The 19,405-nt window shown below is 39.1% G+C and overlaps 1 protein-coding gene across 1 annotated transcript; it reads right to left on the reverse strand.

Moving 5' to 3' along the window:
- Positions 1-2,896: 2,896 nt before the first annotated feature.
- On the reverse strand, positions 2,897-6,913 carry BCL2L15 (BCL2 like 15). The gene is given in 4 exon segments (XM_063103821.1): positions 2,897-2,914; positions 3,578-3,802; positions 6,363-6,478; positions 6,784-6,913. Coding segments are annotated over 4 exon segments (486 nt in total). The 5' UTR covers positions 6,911-6,913.
- Positions 6,914-19,405: the final 12,492 nt, after the last annotated feature.

Here is a 19,405-nt window from a genome sequence, read left to right on the forward strand (position 1 = left end):
CAGTCGGCCCGCCCGTACTTCCTTGCCCTCCCAACACTGGCCGGGGACGCCCCACGCCACCAGCCCCGCCACAGAACCGCAGAGGGAGTGGGAGAGGAGGCTGGCCCGCAGGCTCCGGAAAGCCCTGCACCAGGCCAAGCAAGTGGGAGGGCTCAGTGATGGCTGAGCAGGGCGGAGCTGCCCGCACCTGGGAAAATGGAGGCAGCACCGGGGCGGTGAGTGGCCTGGTGGTGCAGGCGGGAGCCGGGTGGGCATCCGCCCCCCCGAACAGAGCTGTGCCAGGGGTCACTCACAGTGCTGTGCCAGGTCGGGCGCTCACTCTGTCTCTGGTTTGTCGCCTTCCGTGTTCTCGGCAGCTGCCGCCTCGGGCTGTTCAGTCGCGGCGCGGCTCGGGCGCTCCCAGGAATCTTCTTTAATGCCAGCCTGAAACCTCGAATCCTGAATAGGGCAGCTGGCCGCCTTCAGCGTGGCCCCGGCCTCCGGGATCCTGTCTGCATCCACAGCAGCCCTGGCGCCGTGTTCCCTGTTTCAAGACTCGCTTTTGCAGCTAAGAAACAGTTCTTTTCCTGCTCCACACTTCAAAGCTGTTGCCTGTAAGTGAGGCAGCCTCTCCTGCCGGGGGCAAAGTGGCGGTCACCCCCCACGACCGGCCAGTAGCTGCAGTCCTCCCTTGAGAGATGGCAAGAGGAAGGTCCACAAGTTTCCCGGCTGCCTGAGGCCCAGTGGCCGCCTTTTCCACCTCAGCTACTCCGCGCCAGCCGCCGCAGCCACCGCCATCTTGAAACTCCGTACTGCGACTTTTCTCCATCCGCCGGACCCTCGCAACCACCACCTCTTAAACACTACACTGGAACTAATGTGCTATTCCATGGTTAATTCTCAGATTGGGGAAAGCTTACTGCAGGGATCAGAATTTGAACTCTGTGCCTGAGCAAATTGCTGCCCTATTGTTGTTTCTCAACCTGGGAAAAACTTTCTGGGTGGACTAGATTTTATATGTCAGCCTTTTAGTTACTTCTATATCATATGGGGTCACTACAAGCACTGCTGGGCTATATGGAAATTCTGGCCTGGGACTGAATCTTTCCCACAAACTGTGCCCCTTGCAGTTTGTTGCACTGCCCAGTCTCCACTGTGTGTCACCTATGTTGACTGGAAGGCAGATCAGCTGCCTATGCTGCTCCCTGATCCACCCCTGGTGGTTCAGGTCCCCCAGCTCCCAGCACTGCAAACATTTCCCATGGGGCAGGCACTGCATGAGTCCCTCACAAAGACTCACTCACCTGGGGGTGATTTCTTCCTCCCATCAACTGCATCCTCTCCCTCTTTTACAGGCACAGGGGAAGCTTGTGAGCAGTTTTGCTGGCCTGGGAAATGGGATGGTGCACTCTAAGTGATTGTTTATTTTTTGCCAGCAGTCATGGCACCCTTCTCTCCTGTAGACTCCAAGTAGCTTCATACACAGGGTGCTGCTGCGCTTTTGCCATTGTGGGTAGCTGCTCCATGTACTGGTAGCTGCTCTGTGAGCAGCTGGGTCTGTTTGGGGTAATCCCTCCTCCCACTCACCATGGCTTTCCACACCTTAACAAACTCAGCAGGTCTCTCCTTGTCTTCCCCAAGTCCCAGTGATTAGGGGTAGGGTTAGGGTTAAGGTTAGGGTTACGGTTACAGGATGGCAGTCTTTTTTGTTTTAATAGTTGTAAGTTGATCAGTTATAGGGGAAGCAACACCAAGATCATCGATTTCACCATCTTGGTGACATCATATTCCAACAGCAAATGTTTTCTTTAAAATGCCAGCTAGTAAATATTTTAGACTTGATGCACCTCATGGTGTCTTCCATAACTATTTAACTGTGCCATTATGGTGTAAAAGCAGTCATGGAGGATATGTAAACAAGCGAATGTAACTATAATCCAATAAAATTTTATTTACAAAAAAAAAATATATAGCAGGCCAGATTTGGCCCGTGGTTGTAATTTGTCAATCCCTACTCTAAAGTGATGGTTCTCAAACTCTATACTCATATGTGCATCAGAGTATAGAATTTGAGAACCACCTTTGGGACTGGTTTAAAAGGTAGATTCATAGGCTCCAGCCAATCCCTACAGAATCAGCGTCTCTAGGGATGGGGCCTGAGAATCAGCAATTTAATAAAGTTCACAAGTGGTGTGTGAACCACACTTTGAAAAACTCTGTGGTATGTACCTAGCGTCATCTAAGCTGGGGTGGCCCTACAGTCCTAGATGTGGGCCGGCACTTCCTGCATCCTGTGGCAGTTAAAACGCAATAACTGTTTTATCTTTCTTTGACCTTTCTAGTAGAAGGATAGATGAACAAACTGCTGTTTTTGGCTTCCCGTCTCTAAAATGCATAATATAATTCTGCTCAGGTGAAACTAACATAAAATTTAGGTATGAATTTGAAAGAAAATCCTCAACCTAAAATAAAATTTTTCAATGAAAAATCTCCCTGAAATCCTTTACATTGCAAAATCAGTATTTTCCTGCTTAAGATCCTTACCAAAAGACAAGGCTAAATCTGAAATAGTTCCCATTGTTCTCCCTTTCTCTCAAAAGATCTCTAGCAAAGGCCTACCCTGTTGCCTGGAATTCCACTACTTAACAAGTCATTATTTTGTGTCTAGAGGTCTTCGCTTCACCAGAACCTCATTAAAACTCATGTAAAAACAGAAAGTACCAAATCTCTGTAGACCTCTGGGAGCTGCTCCCAACTTTAACAATCAATAGAAAATAACTTATTCAGCTAAATTTACTTCTGACCAAATGAAGAAAGTGATTTTGATTTGTTTGTCTGTTTTAATTGCCAGAAATCAATCACCCGATCAATCAAAGAGGGAGTGATGTTCTGTCTGGGGAATAGCTCCACCTCTTCCTCAGCTCTCCAAATTTTCCTAGGAAGGACAGTGAAAATCCTACAGTCAAAGGGATGGTCTTCAGGAACTTCCTAAGAAAGCAGGCAATGATCTGCAGATACATCCAGGAAATTCAGCTCTTACTAAGGCTTCCGCTGATCCTGGAAGTGGAGGAGAGTGCACCATGACAGCACAAGTTCTAATGATTACTACAACATGGGCTTAGAATGCCTCCTACAGTTACCACTACAGTAGACAAGACTGATTGTCTTTTGTTAGATAATATTAAGATGATTCTGAATCATCTTACCTACATACCTACATACATCAACACATACCTACGGATGTTAGGGAGAGAAGACCCAGAAATTTAAAAGGGACCAGACTGAAGTCAGGCTGAGATTAGAGCTCTATCGCCCGTATACTTTATAGATGATATGTATAGGAAGTGGAGATTAGCTTTACAGAGTCAGTAGTCAACGTTTTAGGCAGCATGACTCTGGAGTCCAAATCCCACAGGCTGTGCTTCTGTCTGCTCCCCCTCTTTCATGGCAAGAAAATCCTGGCATTTTCTGCAAAGTAGGGAGGCTTATTTTCCTGCTTTATTTCCAACTTACAAAAAGGGTCATGAATTGGGGTCCCAGATATTAGTACAAAAGCAGTGCAAATGCCTAGCAAAGCCAGGGGACCCAAGGTACTTACCCAACCTCCCTGGCCCTGGATGAACTAACGGATGGCTCTGTTCCCATTGATCATACCTGTCATGGGGATAGCCACCTGTCTTGCCATTTCAGGATCCATGCAGGCCACATACTCAAGAAGTTTCACTGACACTGCCAGAAAGGCTCTTTAATAAGCTAAGCTGGAATCCTGAGCACACCAAGTCTTGCTGAGAGAGTTCACTGTGTCCTGGAATATAGCTCCTGTCTGAGAAGAGACATGGGATATATCAGCAGAATATCACTCAAAAAGTGCAGAAGGCTGCAGGTGCAGGAATTCAGGAAAGCAAGTGATTCTCAAAGAGGGACAAATATACAATTGATGGTATGTGAGGTAATCTTAGGGGATAGATGGGTAAACTCCTCATTTTAACATTTTATTATTTTAATGGGTATTAAAAAAATAAGCAGCCCACCAAACTCATGATTTCAGATATTATTGCTTAGGATGAACAAAATGAAAGAAAAACAAAATGATTTGAAAGAAAAATATTAAAGTACATGAATAGTACGGCTGATCAAATTATAAAGGTATTGCTTGAATGAAAAGGAAATGTCTAGGAAACTCTAAAGTAAAAAAAAAAAGAAAAGAAAAGAAAAACGATTCTCTTTCTCTTCTTTTCTTCCCAAACAATTTGGTCCAAAAGCCATTAGGTGGGGCCAAGCGAGATCTATTGGGGTATAAGGAGTCAATGATGGTCAGAACAGGGTAGGGTGTCAGAGCCTCCCAAAAGCTTAGAAGGGCACCCACCTAGGAGAGTATGTAAATCTTGGTTTCTAAATATCATTCTCCATTAAAAGAAGCCAGAGTTCCCTGGAGAATGGCTGATTCCAGGTTGGGACTTGGAAGATACAAGACCTTCTGTAAGACATTAAGGAAGTATAGGTACTCAAAAAATGATAGAGACACATCAAAAAGACACAGTCCAGATTGACAGGACTCTCAGTAGCTAAATCTGGAACAATTTGAGCATCTAAATATATAATGATAGTAACAGATTACAACCTTATTGAATAAAACAGGAATTCATGATTCCATGCTGATATAGAAATAAATTAATTGAAATTTTGATGACATATGGAATATTTACATAGTTTCAAAGTGCCTCTCTCTAAAATACTTATTAATTACAAAGGGGAAAAGAGTAACTTTACAGTGGAGAAGGCTTACAGACACCATCTTAAATTATGAAAGTTAACACCAGTAATAGGACAAAATGAAATCTTGTGCCAGTTGACAGGATACAATGAGAACACAGCAACACTTCTATGATACTCCTACCAAAGGTGCATATCCTGAATTTATTCAAGAGGAAACATCAAACAAACCCAAGTTAAGGGACATTCAACAAAATAACTAGCCCATAATCATCAATGTCAAAGTAATGAAAATCAAGGAAAAACTGAGGAACTATTCCAAATTGAAGAAGACTACAGACATGACAATTAAATGCAATATGTGATTCTAGCCTAGATCTTTTTTGCTATAAATGACATTGGGACAACTGGCAAAACTTGAATGGGATCTAAGGATTAGATGATAACATATTAAAGTTAATGGTTTGTCTTTGTTTGAAGGAAATACAAAAGTATTAGGGGGTGACAAAACATCATGTCAGCTACTTTCTCTCAAATGATTCAAGAGAGAAATTCTTTGTACTGTACTTGCAGCTTTTATATGAGTTTGACAATGTTTCAAAAGACTTTTTTTTTTAAATAAGGAAGAAAAAAGTAGATTCAGCTATTAGCTACCTAGGACAGGCTCCGAGCAAGCAATTGGGAGTAATAGGTCCAGTTCTGCCTGGATATAATATAGGAATACCATCCAAGCCGTGTTCAGTAGGAAGAATAAAGCATAGTGGTTAAGAGTGTGGTTCTGGAATCAGTATGTGTTCAAATCATAGCTTCAACACTTACTGAGTGATCTAATTACTTGTTTCCTTATGCCTTAGTCTCCTTATCTGCTTACATGGTATCAAGTCAGAAAATACTTATTGAAGGCCTATTGTTTATTAGGCACTGTTTTAGGTTGTGTGAATACAGAAGTGAAAAAAACGGGTTAGGTGTTTGCTTTCATGGTATTATATGCAGATGGGGAGAGGTTGCTCTAGGGATAATAGTTTCTAAGATAACCATACAGGGGTATAATGACTAAATGAGTAAAAATGTCACATGGCAAGTGACAAGTTAATATTTGCTGTCATTGTTGATATTAATCAGCAACATCTCCTAGAACGCTGTCTTATGGCCTTTATATCTTATACACAGAGTCTAAGTGCTACTGCCAGTAATCAGCATTCTGATAAAGCCTTTCTGCTATAAGGGCTTATCCCTCATTGCAACAGACTTATAAACTGCCCATCTTTTCTGTATACTTGTACACTTCACTGCTGGACCCTGGGGGGGAAAAAAGATGCCCACTCCCAACAAAATAAGTATTAAAACATGCATAAAGCATACTTTGCCAAGGATAAAAGTGCTATAGATATACTCTATGCACACTAAGCACAACTCTGATGAAAACCAGGTGAAGATAAGCTGAAGGTTGATCAGCCTACGCCAAGAGTTTTCCATCTCAATATCACTTAGGTTTTGATTAACTCCTAAAGAATTTGCAATTGGAGAATTCCTTCTGCATTTCCTTGGATGAATATAAGCACCCAAATCTTTCACATAACATTCCTAGTTACAGTGGTATAGGAGTAGTAAGAAAAGGAGGTTTGAAATAGAAAAAAGCATCAAACAATAGCAAAAAGTAGAAACTTGACCTGTCCCCGAATGGTTTCTGCAATGACATTTTTGGCAGAAGCTTCCAATTCTCAACTGCACTGGTCACCCAACATCTGACCAGCAATGATAGCCACGTCAAAAAAGCAAGCCTCTTCTAAGACAGAGGGAACACATTTGTCACAATGCTTGAAGGGATGGCAAGTCCCAGAAATTTGGGCAACGGGGAACATTCTACAGTTCTCTAGCCTTTTAAACAATTTTGGCATTGTTCTCTCCCAAGAACTTCAATGTTTTGTCAACATTAATAGTCAGAAAAATCTCCCTTCATTGAGAATCTTTTTCTCTTCAGGTGCTGTTGAAAGCTTAGAGTTTGCCTTTCAAAACTTAAGAGGAAATAAAGAAAGCATACCCAGATTCTCTTATTGAACTGCAATGACCATCTCAGGGCAGGGGCCTTACCTGAATCTGGTTCATCTACACAGTATAGTTGCCGGTTAGCCACCTGTAACGTTGGGTTCAAGAAGTCTCTCAGTAGAGTGTTCACAATACATTCCGTTTGCTCCTCAAAAGTTTGGGGCCTCTTCATTTTAGATATTTACTGCCGAGTCTCGCTTTTCCACAGACAGTGTTTTCAGCTCAGTAGGAAGCAGAAACACTAGTAAACCTGCAGATGTGTAAAGTTTCCTAACTGCACATGTAGTCCTGGAACATTTCCCTCTAGCTTTCTTCAAAAGTAGCTGCACAGAAAGGTGCGACTTCTCTGAAGAGCTTATCCACATAGAACTGGAGAGACTTGTTGAAGACTTTAAGCTCCTTATCTCAGAACCACACCCTAGCCAGTACATAAGATTAATAAATAACTTTTACAGTTAGATAACCAATCTAGAACTGATGCAGAACTGAGGAAGAGCCTCTTGGGTAATTTCATTAAGAAAAACTTCCTGTTAGGTTCTGTGTATGGTGTAATTTAAAGGAAGATTTTAAAGTTATAATAGATTAGCATTAAAGTTCTGATTATGGCATTTATTTGCTATAATCATACGATGATTATTTACCAAGCACCTCTGTGCAAGGAACTATACTAGGCACTACAAATAACACAGAAAAATGACACAGGCATAGGTTTTGTATTCTTGGAGCTTACACTTCAGCATAAATGACAGATATTAAATGACTAATCACATAATTTCTTGTGCTGTTGAGATACAGTGTGCTATGAGAATATAATAGGGCAACAAACCTAGGGGATTAGGAAGGTTTCTTTAAAGTATTAACATCTGAGAAGAGCTCTGAAGGATATGTAGAGATTCATTAGGCAAAAAGGAGGGAAAAAACTATTCCAGGTGGAAGGGATAGCATATAAAAAGGCTGGGAAGCTCAAAACAAAACAAAACTTGGGCATTTGAGGAATTATAAATAGAGATAATACAAATATTTCACAGGGAAATTATCAGGATTATATAAGATAATGTTATATGGAATGACCTAGCATTGTCTGGGATGCAGTAAATATTAAATGCCTTCGTTTTAGTCCAAGGCCTAATGACCAGGATGAAAGGGATCTGAGATTTGCTTGCTAACAAAAGGATTTTCCTAATAAGGTTGGACTCCATCATTGTTTTAAGAAATCTCGGGATTAGACACTTACCTGTGGTGACTGCCTTCTTAACATAGCTAAATCCAGATATGGGGTCTGGGTCACAGAAGCAGCACTCAAACCTATCGGCAAACCTGTCACTCAACCTATCACTCAAACCTGTCTGACCTGGTGAAATTATTTTTTTAAGGTAATTAATTATACATACATGTGGGGTACAATTGAAGTAATGTCCTTTTTCCGAGAGCAGGACCGACGCCATTTAAAATAACCCCTCCATTTTGTATAAATTTAGGCAGGAAAATGTGGGAGGGGCTGAGAGGAGCCATGCTAACCACAAAATTAGCTTATGTACTGTTGGCTTGCTTGCATTGGCTAATAACTCCTAGCGCGGTGATCAGGCGACTGAGTTGCCCCGCTTGCAGCTTTAAAAACCTAAAGTAGGGCCGAGCCCGTGGCGCACTCGGGAGAGTGCGGCGCTGGGAGTACAGCGACACTCCCGCCGCGAGTTCGGATCCTATATGGGAATGGCCAGTGCACTCACTGGCTGAGTGCTGGTCACGAAAAAGACAAAAAAAAAAAAAACCTAAAGTAAAAACGGCTGGCTGCCACACTCTGAATTGGCTGGTGTGGTCCCGGCAGCTGGTAATAAAGTTTTTTTTCCTTTTCCATATTGGTCTCCGAGGGTGATTTCTCCCGACGCCTATAAATTTGGGGGCTCGTTCACCTATAACATTTGAGGGCTTGCCTGCCTATAACATTTGGGGGCTCGTCTGGGATGTCCATTACCCCTCGGAGACCGACCCTACAGTGCTGGGATTTTTCCCCACACTACAAAGTCTCTAGAGGGGAGCGCCTGAGAAGACGTTCCTCAGCCCGGAGGCACAAGATCTTCTGCTGGCCAGCTTAGGATTTTCCGGCACCTCTAGATTTGAGTGAGTCGACTCTTTTGATGGGGAAATCAGGCCAGACTGGATGCAGTCGCAACGCCTCTTCCCTGGACCCAGCTGCGGTCCACCTGGTGGCCTCCCTTGGTGGCCAAACTTGTGTATTGTCTTTGTGTTTGTCTTTTTATTAACCTCGTGAGTTTATGTTGTCATGAGTCTTGTTTTGCATTTGGGTATCAGAGCTCTGATTTAGGAACTTTGTGGAAGGCTGGATGCAGCACTACTTCCCAAGTCCAGGACTCCCACGAGACATCATCAGGTCCTTTGTTTTGGAATTGTTTGGAAATATGTTTTGGCCACTTGTCTTTGTCTTTTGTGTGTTGCTGGGTGTGCATATACGTTTTGTAGCTTTGTGTGTCTTTAACTGTGGTCATATGTAATGTAATAGTGAGGCATGATAAGTATCTGCCATCTTGTGTCTCTGACCTTTACTGTGCTAGTTATACACTTCTATGACACTGGAATCTGAGAGCCTAATTTAATTACTGACAAAAATTGGAAAGCTTTGGGCACCAGAGAGGACTCCAGCTGCAAGAGGCAAGTGGCCACTGGGACTATTTTGCTCCCAAGTCTCTGCTGCTGGTAGATCATCTCCTGGAGTCCCTGGCCTAAATTCTCATAAGGAAATGCTTTATTCTCTTTATCTTTCTCTGATTTTCTGAGCTCTCTTCTGTTCGGTTGGATTGTATCCACTTCTGTTTAAGTGCACCCTGGAGGACTCCTGACTAGGTTTTGTTTTTCTGATTTAAATCTGGTTGGTACTTTTCTTCTTTATGCTGAAAACAGTGGGGAGAACTGCTTTTATCAATTACTGTTAATGGAATAAATTGGCCCCGCCGATTGGGACTAACCTGAACTGGATGACCCCACTGCTCCTCTTTTCTCTTTGTTTGCTTGGTTAGACATTTAGTTGAGTACCAGCAATCTGAATAAGCCCTCCAATCCTGTTGGCATACAACACAGATGCCCTCTATTCCATGCCGTTGATTGGTACCATAAGTGTGGAGTATGACAAGTTACAACTTAGACCAACTAATTTGGTTGAGACGTCTCTTTGGGATGTATGTGTGTGCACATGCATGAGTGTTTTGTCTGTATATATGGCAACTATTTCTGCCTGCTTTTCAAGCTACTACTTAGGGGTCATAAGATCCAAGTTGTGCCTTTGGCCTTAAGATCACTGGGAAAAGGCAAGGCCAAGGTGCAACAAATCAAGTGCCCAGCTAAATTACAGCAAAATATTTGGGAAGATTTGCTCCGTTTGATCTGGCTAGAAAAGAAAATGTTCTCTGCATTTCTTTGAAAAGGCTTGCATACTTGCCTTGCAATGTAAATTTGTCTCCTTGAAAAGTCCCACGTACTTTGCTTTGCAATGTAAATTTGTTACCTTGCTTTCTCTAAAAAAGATAAGCTTTGGCATTTTTCAGAAATGCAATTTAAAATCAACTGTCCTTTTTGAACTAGCTAGTTTTCTATTTTATCTGTCTCATTAACATTGTAAACAAAACCTATATCAATTAATAAAGGTATAGCTTGATGTAAAAATTAGACAAATATAAATGGGTTAAATGCTTATAAATAAAATCGTAATTTCAAATTGCTTCTCAGGAATTTGAAATCTTAAGTTGTTATATTAATAAAATACTAAAACATTGATTATTTTATAAGTTTATGTTTATATTTTAATGTTTTGTTTTTATATAATACAAAAAAAACAAATATTTGAATCTGTTAAAATTAAAACATGTCTCTTCAGAAGTTAGAAATAGTTTTTTATCTACAAATATTAATATAAAACAATTCAAAATTGCTTGCTTCACAGGTTTGTTACTGGTAAATTGAAGCTAATGAGTCCATTATAGTCAATATGCATAATTCAAACTACTAGGTATAAAGACTTTTTAACAGAATATTTTTTATAAAGATACATTTTGGTAAAGGTTGTTAAAAACAAAGGTAATATGGTTTTTGTTAAAAAATTTTTGTCTGAATTAAAAATAAAGGGTTTATAAGAACTAGTAAAAAGTTTATGATAATCTTGTGTGATCAAAATTAACTGAGATTAATTTGTTTATAAGTTTTTATTAAAATTAGTTGTAATATTAACAGTGCACTGGTACAAAAAGTAAAATTTGGTTTCCTTCTTAAAATTTTCCTATAATATTAATAATAGATAATAGAAGGTGTTTTCTATAACTCATGGAAACTCAAGATTGCTGCGTCATAACTTTAACCTTATTAGAGACCTTTGAAACTACTTAATAAACCAAGTTTTGGGGCTGGAAAAACCATAAATACTTATTTGGTAAAAATAGCTGAGACTCAAACTGGGCTTTGTATAATCTGCTCTAACAAATGGACCCGCATTTACTAGCATGAATATATAAAAATGTTTTTATCAGTGTACATCTTTGCCTGGGTTTACTAATCAAACAAGATTATATTTGTCTTTACTAGAGGCTTTTAATTAAAAACCCAGTGAAAACCAGAAAAACCTTTCTCTATGTATAATTTTTAGGCAAATTAGGCCAATTTAACATTGATAATAAAGAAACAAATATGTAAAAAGGAGGTAATTTTAAAAAGGCTATAGATGTGGGGATATGGTTATGGTTGGAGGGGCTAGAGAAAAAAAACTAATTTTTATGTAAGAAAGCATCTGGTACAGTGTATTTCTGTCCTAGAGTAAAATAACTGGCTATTTAGAAAGTAGGAAGTATAGGACAAAAACAGAATGTCTGATTAAGTCTTGATAATGGTTTAGGTAGATAAATTTGTTAAAAGGGTTTTACAGTAAAAAAGAAAAAATTAATTAACTTGATTTAAAAACAAATTATGTGTGAGTTTTTCTAAAAATTAATGTCAAAAGTATTTCTAATACAGGGTTAGAACTTGCTCTCCTGTGAAGGAACAACCAGATTTTCTAAAAAACACTTGATTGCTCTTAATACAAAATTGTAAAAAGTTTTTCTTTGTCTTTTATATAAGTGGCCTAGAGAGTTTATTTCATGTTTTATCATGATAAGTTCTTGTGCTCTCTGCTTTCAAAACCCTTCGTCACTTTGGTTTTACTTTTTGTTATAATTTGTGATTTTATTCAACTAAGTGTTTTAAGCTTTTTTGTTATTTGACACAGCTTTCCAACACTAAATTCTGAAAGTTTAAAATAACTTTAAGGAATTCCAAGGGCCCTGGAGCTTCTCAAAGGATATATAAAAGATGTATCAGAGCTAATTGGCTTATTTAATAAATTAGACTATATGGGAAAGCATTGTCAGTACTGAAGGTGTTATGGATATGTGTTCCAAAATCTTGTAAGGTTCTTAAATATCTGTGTCTTAATGTAAATGCTACCAGTCATAATCTTGGTTTAATTATAATCTTAAAATGTTATGTCTTCAAATATTTCATGAAAAAAACTCTGATAGGTACAGTTTCCGACAAACTTTGAGTTCATAGCTTTAAAATGAAGTTCCAAAATTCTAATGAAGAAACTGATGCTTATATGAAATTGGTCACAAAGGTCAAAATAACAAAAGTTAATTGGTAGGCTAATTAAAAGAAATTATAGTTTTTTTACAATTTCTTTATTTTGAAACACTGATGATTCTCTTAATGTTTTGTTTTCTAGATCTAAGAAAATCTTTTAAGGTATAAGAGCTTGCTAAAGTATATGTTTATGAACAAAAATTAAAACACTTACCTTTCTACTTGATCCCTCCAAGATTAAAAAAAAAAACCAAACTATTCACAAGTTGTTTTATAGCAATACAGTTATTTGCATAAATTCAATAAGAATCTGTTCTTTTTGTAACAGGACACAATTGGAAACACTGGTTATTTTACCAAGGTTTTGACTGGAATATCATACCTTCACACATGACCAGACTGCCTTAAGGAATTAAGGTTGACCCTTTTATGGAGCCAATAAAAAGCCCCTTGGAGAGACTGGCCTGATACCTTGTCTACATAATTACAAGGTTCCTGGTCTTCCAGTAAGTAAAGAATGTAACTTTCTGACAGGCCAGAACCTTGATATTTTGGGGACTTCCAGAAGAGAGGAATTCACCCAACTCACACAGGTAATCAGAGAGTAAGTCAAATCCTTGGCTTAGCTTCCTAAGACCCCAATGGCATTTACAGGTCTAATCTGAGATTCCTTATGAATGTTCCAGCAAAGCCAACTCAAAAAAAAAAAAAAAAAAAAAAAAGAGCTTATATGATAAGCCATTACTCTTGCTGCACTTTATGCAAATAATCTGGCCAAAAACTAATTTTGCAAATAAATTAGTCTTGTCATAGACACCTTTGATAAATTTGAAAAACTTGGAGTAAAAATTATTTTTCAAAAGGAAACACGAACACACCTGTTATCCAATTCTAGCCCTGTGTTTTTAATCTGTTTGTAAAGCTTGTATCTTCCAGGCTGCAGTTCCACGTCAAGACGGTGATAACCCAAGGATTCCAACCCAACCTTTCCTAAGAGGAACTAAGTCCCTATAAATCACTAAATCAGTCAATGAGAGATTTTATACCTCCAAAATGCAGGCCCATGGTCCACAGGAAGTAGTTTCAGAAGAAAGAGACCTCCAGCCCCTTTTACCTTAATAAGGAGGATAAAATCTCTCAGGGGAGAATGAAACAATAAGGCTAGGCCTGTGAACCAAATTGTTAGGTCTCTGAATCTGACTGAAATCACCAAAGACAGACTCTGCCCATGGGGATGAAAGCCCAAACTTACACTCGGTGGTGTGCAAAACCAAGGACTATATATAAAAACTAATGATTATGAGCTCAAAAATTCTATAACCCTCCTCTTTCTACAACAAGGGGGACTGTTAGGCATTAAAGGAAAAGTGCTGTGTATATACAGATCATACTGGAGTCGTTGAAGACTCCATGAAAAGGTTACGAGAACACATCAGACAATGGGACTTAGAACAAGAACAATCTTCTAACTGGTTTGAATCCTGGTTTAACTTTTCTCCATGGCTAACAACTTTAATTTCTAGCCTTATGGGACCACTAATAATTTTCCTCTTGCTAATAACCTTGGGACCATGCCTTTTCAACAAACTCCTCAATTTGATTCGGTCCCACATGCAAGAGGTCAAACTACTGGTTCTCCATTCCCAATATGATCGAATCCCACTAAAAGATTGGGAACACATAAATTGGGGACCAGATATTGACCCTTAAGCAAAGATTCGCTTTAAAAATCCCCTTAAAAACAGTGGGGAATGAAGTAATGTCCTTTTTCTGAGAGCAGGACTGATGCCATTTAAAATAACCCCTCCCTTTTGTATAAACTCAGGCTGGAAAATGTGGGAGGGGCTGGGAGGAGCCATGCTAACCGCAAAATTAGCTTATGTACTGTTGGCTTGCTTGCATTGGTCAATAACTCCTAGCGTGGTGATCGGGCAACTGAGTTGCCGCGCTTGCAGCTTTAAACACCGAAAGTAAAAAACGGCTTGCCTCCACACTCTGAATTGGCTGGTGCGGTCCTGGCGGTCCTGGCAGCCGGCAATAAAGTTTTTTTTCCTTTTCCATATTGGTCTCCGAGGGTGATTTCTCTGGATGCCTATAACATTTGGGGGCTCGTCCGTCTATAACACAATGTTGACTTTCAATAATTGTGTACAATGTGTGATGGTTAGATCAGGATATTTAGCTTATTCATTATTACAATATGCAATCATTCTTTGTGTCCATTAATCAATTCCTCATTAGGCCCCCTCCCCTCCCCTTTTCCACCTCTAGTAACCATGGTTCTTTTCTCTCTTTCTAAAAGTTTAACAAATTACTGTGATTGTTGTTTCTTTCTTTCTCTCTCACTGACTCTCTTTATTGTTTATTTATGGATTCTGCTCCCAGTTATGAGTGAGATCATTAACAGCCCCAACTAATAAGAGATTCAAGCATAAACAGTGAGTCAGTTCAGAATGGAATTTCTATCTTGCAAAATAATCAGAGCCAATCTTCTGTTTTCTGTTCCATTCTGAAAAAACAAATGACCACTACACACCTGTTAGAATAGCCAAAATCCAGAATACTGACAACACCAAATGCAGGCAAAGATGTGGAGCAACAGGAACTCTCATTCATTGCTGATGGGACTGCAAAATGGTACAGCCACTTTGGAAGACAGTTTGGCAGTTTCTTACACAACTAAAGATACTCTTACCACACAATCCAGTAATCACACACTCCTTGGTATTTACCCAAAGGGGCTGAAAACTTATGTCTACACAAAAACCTGCACATGGATGTTTATAGCAGCTTTATTCATAGCTGCCAAAACTTGGAAGCAACCAAGATGTCCTTCAGTAGAAGAATGGATAAATAAACCATGGTATATCCAGAAAATATAATATTATTTACTGCTAAAAAGAAATGAGCTATCGAGCTGTGAAAATACAAGGAGGAATTTGGGTGATAACTGATGAGGTAAAGTTCATTAATTATAACAAATGTGCCATTCTGTTTGGGGATACTGATAATGGGGGAGGCTATGCATGTGTTGGGGCAGAGGGTGTACAGGAAAACTCTGTACCTTCCCAATTTTACTGTGAACCTAAAACTGCTCTAAAATGTCTTAATTTTAAAAAATGATCATAAATTGCTTTGGGGCTAGGAACAGAAATTATGTTCCTGTATAGCTAAAGGGCCATTTTCATTTCTCAGTATCACATATTCTCTCTTGAAACAGAAGAGCTGAAACTTCAGTTACTACTAAGTAGGCTTCAGATCTCTAACGTCAGAAGGGTCCTCAGAAAATTCTCGGCCAACCTTCTTTCACACTAGAGCCAGCCATTGACAATCTAAGGATTCTAACAAATACATTTGTAACATACTCACAAAACAACATACAAAAACAAAAATGTTTATAGGAGACCATCTAACTGGTGTTAAATAGCTTGCCCAAGTGCACAGATCAGTAAGTGGCAGAATAGAAATTTAAAACCAGGTCTGTCTTACCTCTAACTCAAGTTTTTCCCATAATAATAAACCACCTTCCTTATTCCATTATTATGCTCATGGGTAAGTGCCATCTTTGGAATCTAATCCTGACTCCTTTGCATTATCTTGTGTAATTGATGTTAGAAGGCTACACAAACAGAGTACAGGGTCTCATGGGCAATGTGGAGTAAATCTTCCTCCTTTGTTTACTTCTGTCTCAGCCTTCAATGTAGCACCCTCCCAAACCATCCCTTCCCTCTTGAACTGCAAGGTTGAAGGGCTAACCACATACCTTCAGCCATGTCGTTCTAATATTGTGCTTCTAATTATTACTGAAAAATTAGGCCAGAATGGTTTCACTTCACTTGTTTCTTTTGCTGTCCCCTGGCCACACAATTTACATCCCTTCCCCAAAATACTCTCTCATTATATCATTGGCTCCAAGTCCAGGATCTTGTCATCTGCACTAGATGTGTATGTGGATGAAGATCCTCAGATGCAGCTCCTTTCAACATGGAGATCTCTAAGAAAGCGAGTTATGTGTTCCTTCTCCACCAAACACCCAATATCTGAGAAAGGGATAGAATAATTGTAAAATTAACTCCTGTTCAAAAAGAGAGTGAATAGAGACATATAACAGTCACTGTTCCATAGCAACAGAATTATGGTCAGTAACCATGCAAATGATCGCCTCTGCAATGTTCCAAAACACCACTGTCTTCATGGTTACTCGTTACACGCATTACATACTGCTTACCTACCAACAAAAACTGACATTAGAAGGCCATTATTCTAAGAGCACAGTATCAACTATCCTCATGGATTTTAAAAGATTTTAAACTGCTTATATCACATCATCAAACCACATGTCTGTAGAAGCTAGAGAGAGCTCCTTGAGGGAAGAAATATTAAAGAATTAACTTCACGGTATAATTGAGCTTTGGTCATTTTTCTTATAAATTACTAATACAGGCTACAGGAGAAATCAATTCTTCATTGAGATTATTTTAAAAGGACAATTTCTAAAAGCAACAATTGCATATTCTGTTATGTATGCCTCTTACATTACAGAAAAGCAACCAAGTAAAACTTAATCTTCTAAAATCTCCAATAGTTGAGATCATTTTATTTATATTATTTATTTAATTGCTTAGCTATACCTAATTTTCTTTAGGTGGACATTTCAAAGATAGTCTTTAATTTTAAAACGTCAATCAATACCACCTGTATGCTGTTTCCTTGTCACACTTTAAATTGGCAGCTGTTTATACTTTAATTTGATTTCTTTTACTACCAGTCATGTGCTGCATGTTTCAGTCAACAATAGACCACATATATGACAGTGGTCCAATCATGTAATAATGGAGCTGAAAAATTTTTAGCACCTAGTGATACCTTAGCCATTGTAACATTGTAGTACAATTACTGTACTTTATTTTTTCATAAATTTAGTGTAGCCTAAGTGTACAGTGTTTATAAAGTCTAAAGTAGTATACAGTAATGTCCTAGGCCTTCACATTTACTCACCACTCATTCACTCTTTGACTCAGAGTAACTGCCAGTCCTGCAAGCTCTATTCATAATAAGTGCCCTATACAGGTGTACCATTTTTTATCTTTTTTACTGTAGCTTTTCTATGTTTAGATATATTTAGATACACAAATACGTACCATTATGTTACAACTGCCTACTGTTTTCAGTACAATAACATGCTATACAGGTTTGCAGCCTAGGAGCAATAGGCTACAACATACAGCCTAGGTGTGTAGTAGGCTATATGTTCCAGGTTTGTGTAAGTACACTCTACGATGTTCATACAATGACAAAATTGCCTAATGCATTTCTCAGAACACATCCCCGTTATTATTACATTATGCATGACTGTCACAGTTTACCTGAGCAAATAAAAATACAGAAAATGCACTTCTGAACCTGTTCTGATCCCTCTCTTTCCAGTCCCTTGGGATCCACGGTTTAGATCAGTGGTTCTCAACTAGGGGCAATTTTGCCCCCCCAGGGGAACTTTGGCAATGTCTGGAGACATTTTTATCACAACTGGGGATTCTACTGGCATCTAGCAGATAGAGGTCAGAGATGCTGCTAATAATCATCCTACAGTGTACAGGAAAGTTCTCCTCCTCCACCCCCATCCCAACAAAGAATTATCTGTCCCCAAATGTCAATATTGCCACTTTTTAAGAAATACTAGTCTGGATAGAATTCCATTATTTTCTGTATAATCCATACAATATAATAAAACACACTTCAAACATCAATCCCAAAACATCATTAGAATCTAATTACTTACAGCCATTCATTCAATAAATATTTACTGAGTAATACTATGTGACAGGCATTATGGAAATAGAAGGAAAGAAAAACAATCACTATCCTTAAAAGTTGTCCAGTAGGGGAGACCCTTCAACAAACAACTCACAAAACCCAGGCTCTTACCAGAAAATTCAATACTGTCTGTTATCTACTCCTATTAAGAGTCTAGTTGAGAGAAAAGATGAGTGAAAAACTATCTGAAGGATATTTAGTCCATCAATCTATCTAGGTAGCAGAAATCCTTGAATTAAGCTGAATGATGAAGGCTGTATACTTGGATCATGTTATCTTAAGTACTTGAAGAAATGCCTTCATTAAGCTCCATGTTAGTTATGCTCTCTGCTTTCATTGAAGAATATTGGACAAAACAATTACGTGAAACCCTTTACCAACTTCCCATGGGATTTTGTACTTATCTTAGTACCACCCAACTGAAGTTACATGTAAAGTTACATGTAAATTTCTTTTAGAAATTAAAATTGGAATGTTTCTTCCTCTCTTATGACAATTATATAACGGTTTCCCTTCACTCTGACTGCCAAATCACCTATAGAGCCAAATCTGAGGCTCAATTATATCATCTATGTAGGCCCTTAAGGACTGAACATTTGTCTATTTCCCCATCCCCAACCCAGCTGGTCTTAACTGGTATTTTCATTTTCCCCATTCTGGATTCTCTGATCTTATAGTTTACCATCATTTTATTAGATCTGTTCTTGCCATAAGTTGTCTCAATTAATGTCTAAAATGTAGTCAGGTATGAATAAAATTAAAAGTGAGGACAAGAGACAAGAAAATAATTACAGTAGTACTGCTACATGCATGCGCTGGCTGCTTTGATAGCTTGAACGAGACGCCTAATGAAGGCAGTGAGTATCACAGAAAACTTCCTGAAGGAGCTCATGACTGAAGTGAACTCTGAAGGATAGAGTAGGTATGAACTAAAGAAGATATGAGGGCAAGGAAATGTTCTAGCAAGAAATAAAAGCCGGTGTTAAGGCACAGAGGTGAGAGAGAGCCTATAGCACTCAGGGGATTTTAAGTAGTGTGCTTGTGCCAGAAGACAGGGTGTTCTGGGAATGGCAAGACATGACACCAAAGAGGTATTTTTTAGATGCCACACTAAGGACTTCGGACGCTGGTCTAAAAGCATGATGGGATATATGAGGAGTCAGGAGTTCACTATAAAAATCCAGGGAAGAAAAGATGAACCCCACAAATGATGATCCCCATCAGTTTCCACAAA

The sequence above is a fragment of the Cynocephalus volans genome, chromosome 8 (genome assembly GCF_027409185.1).
Source record: "Cynocephalus volans isolate mCynVol1 chromosome 8, mCynVol1.pri, whole genome shotgun sequence".
Taxonomy (NCBI): Eukaryota; Metazoa; Chordata; class Mammalia; order Dermoptera; family Cynocephalidae; genus Cynocephalus; species Cynocephalus volans.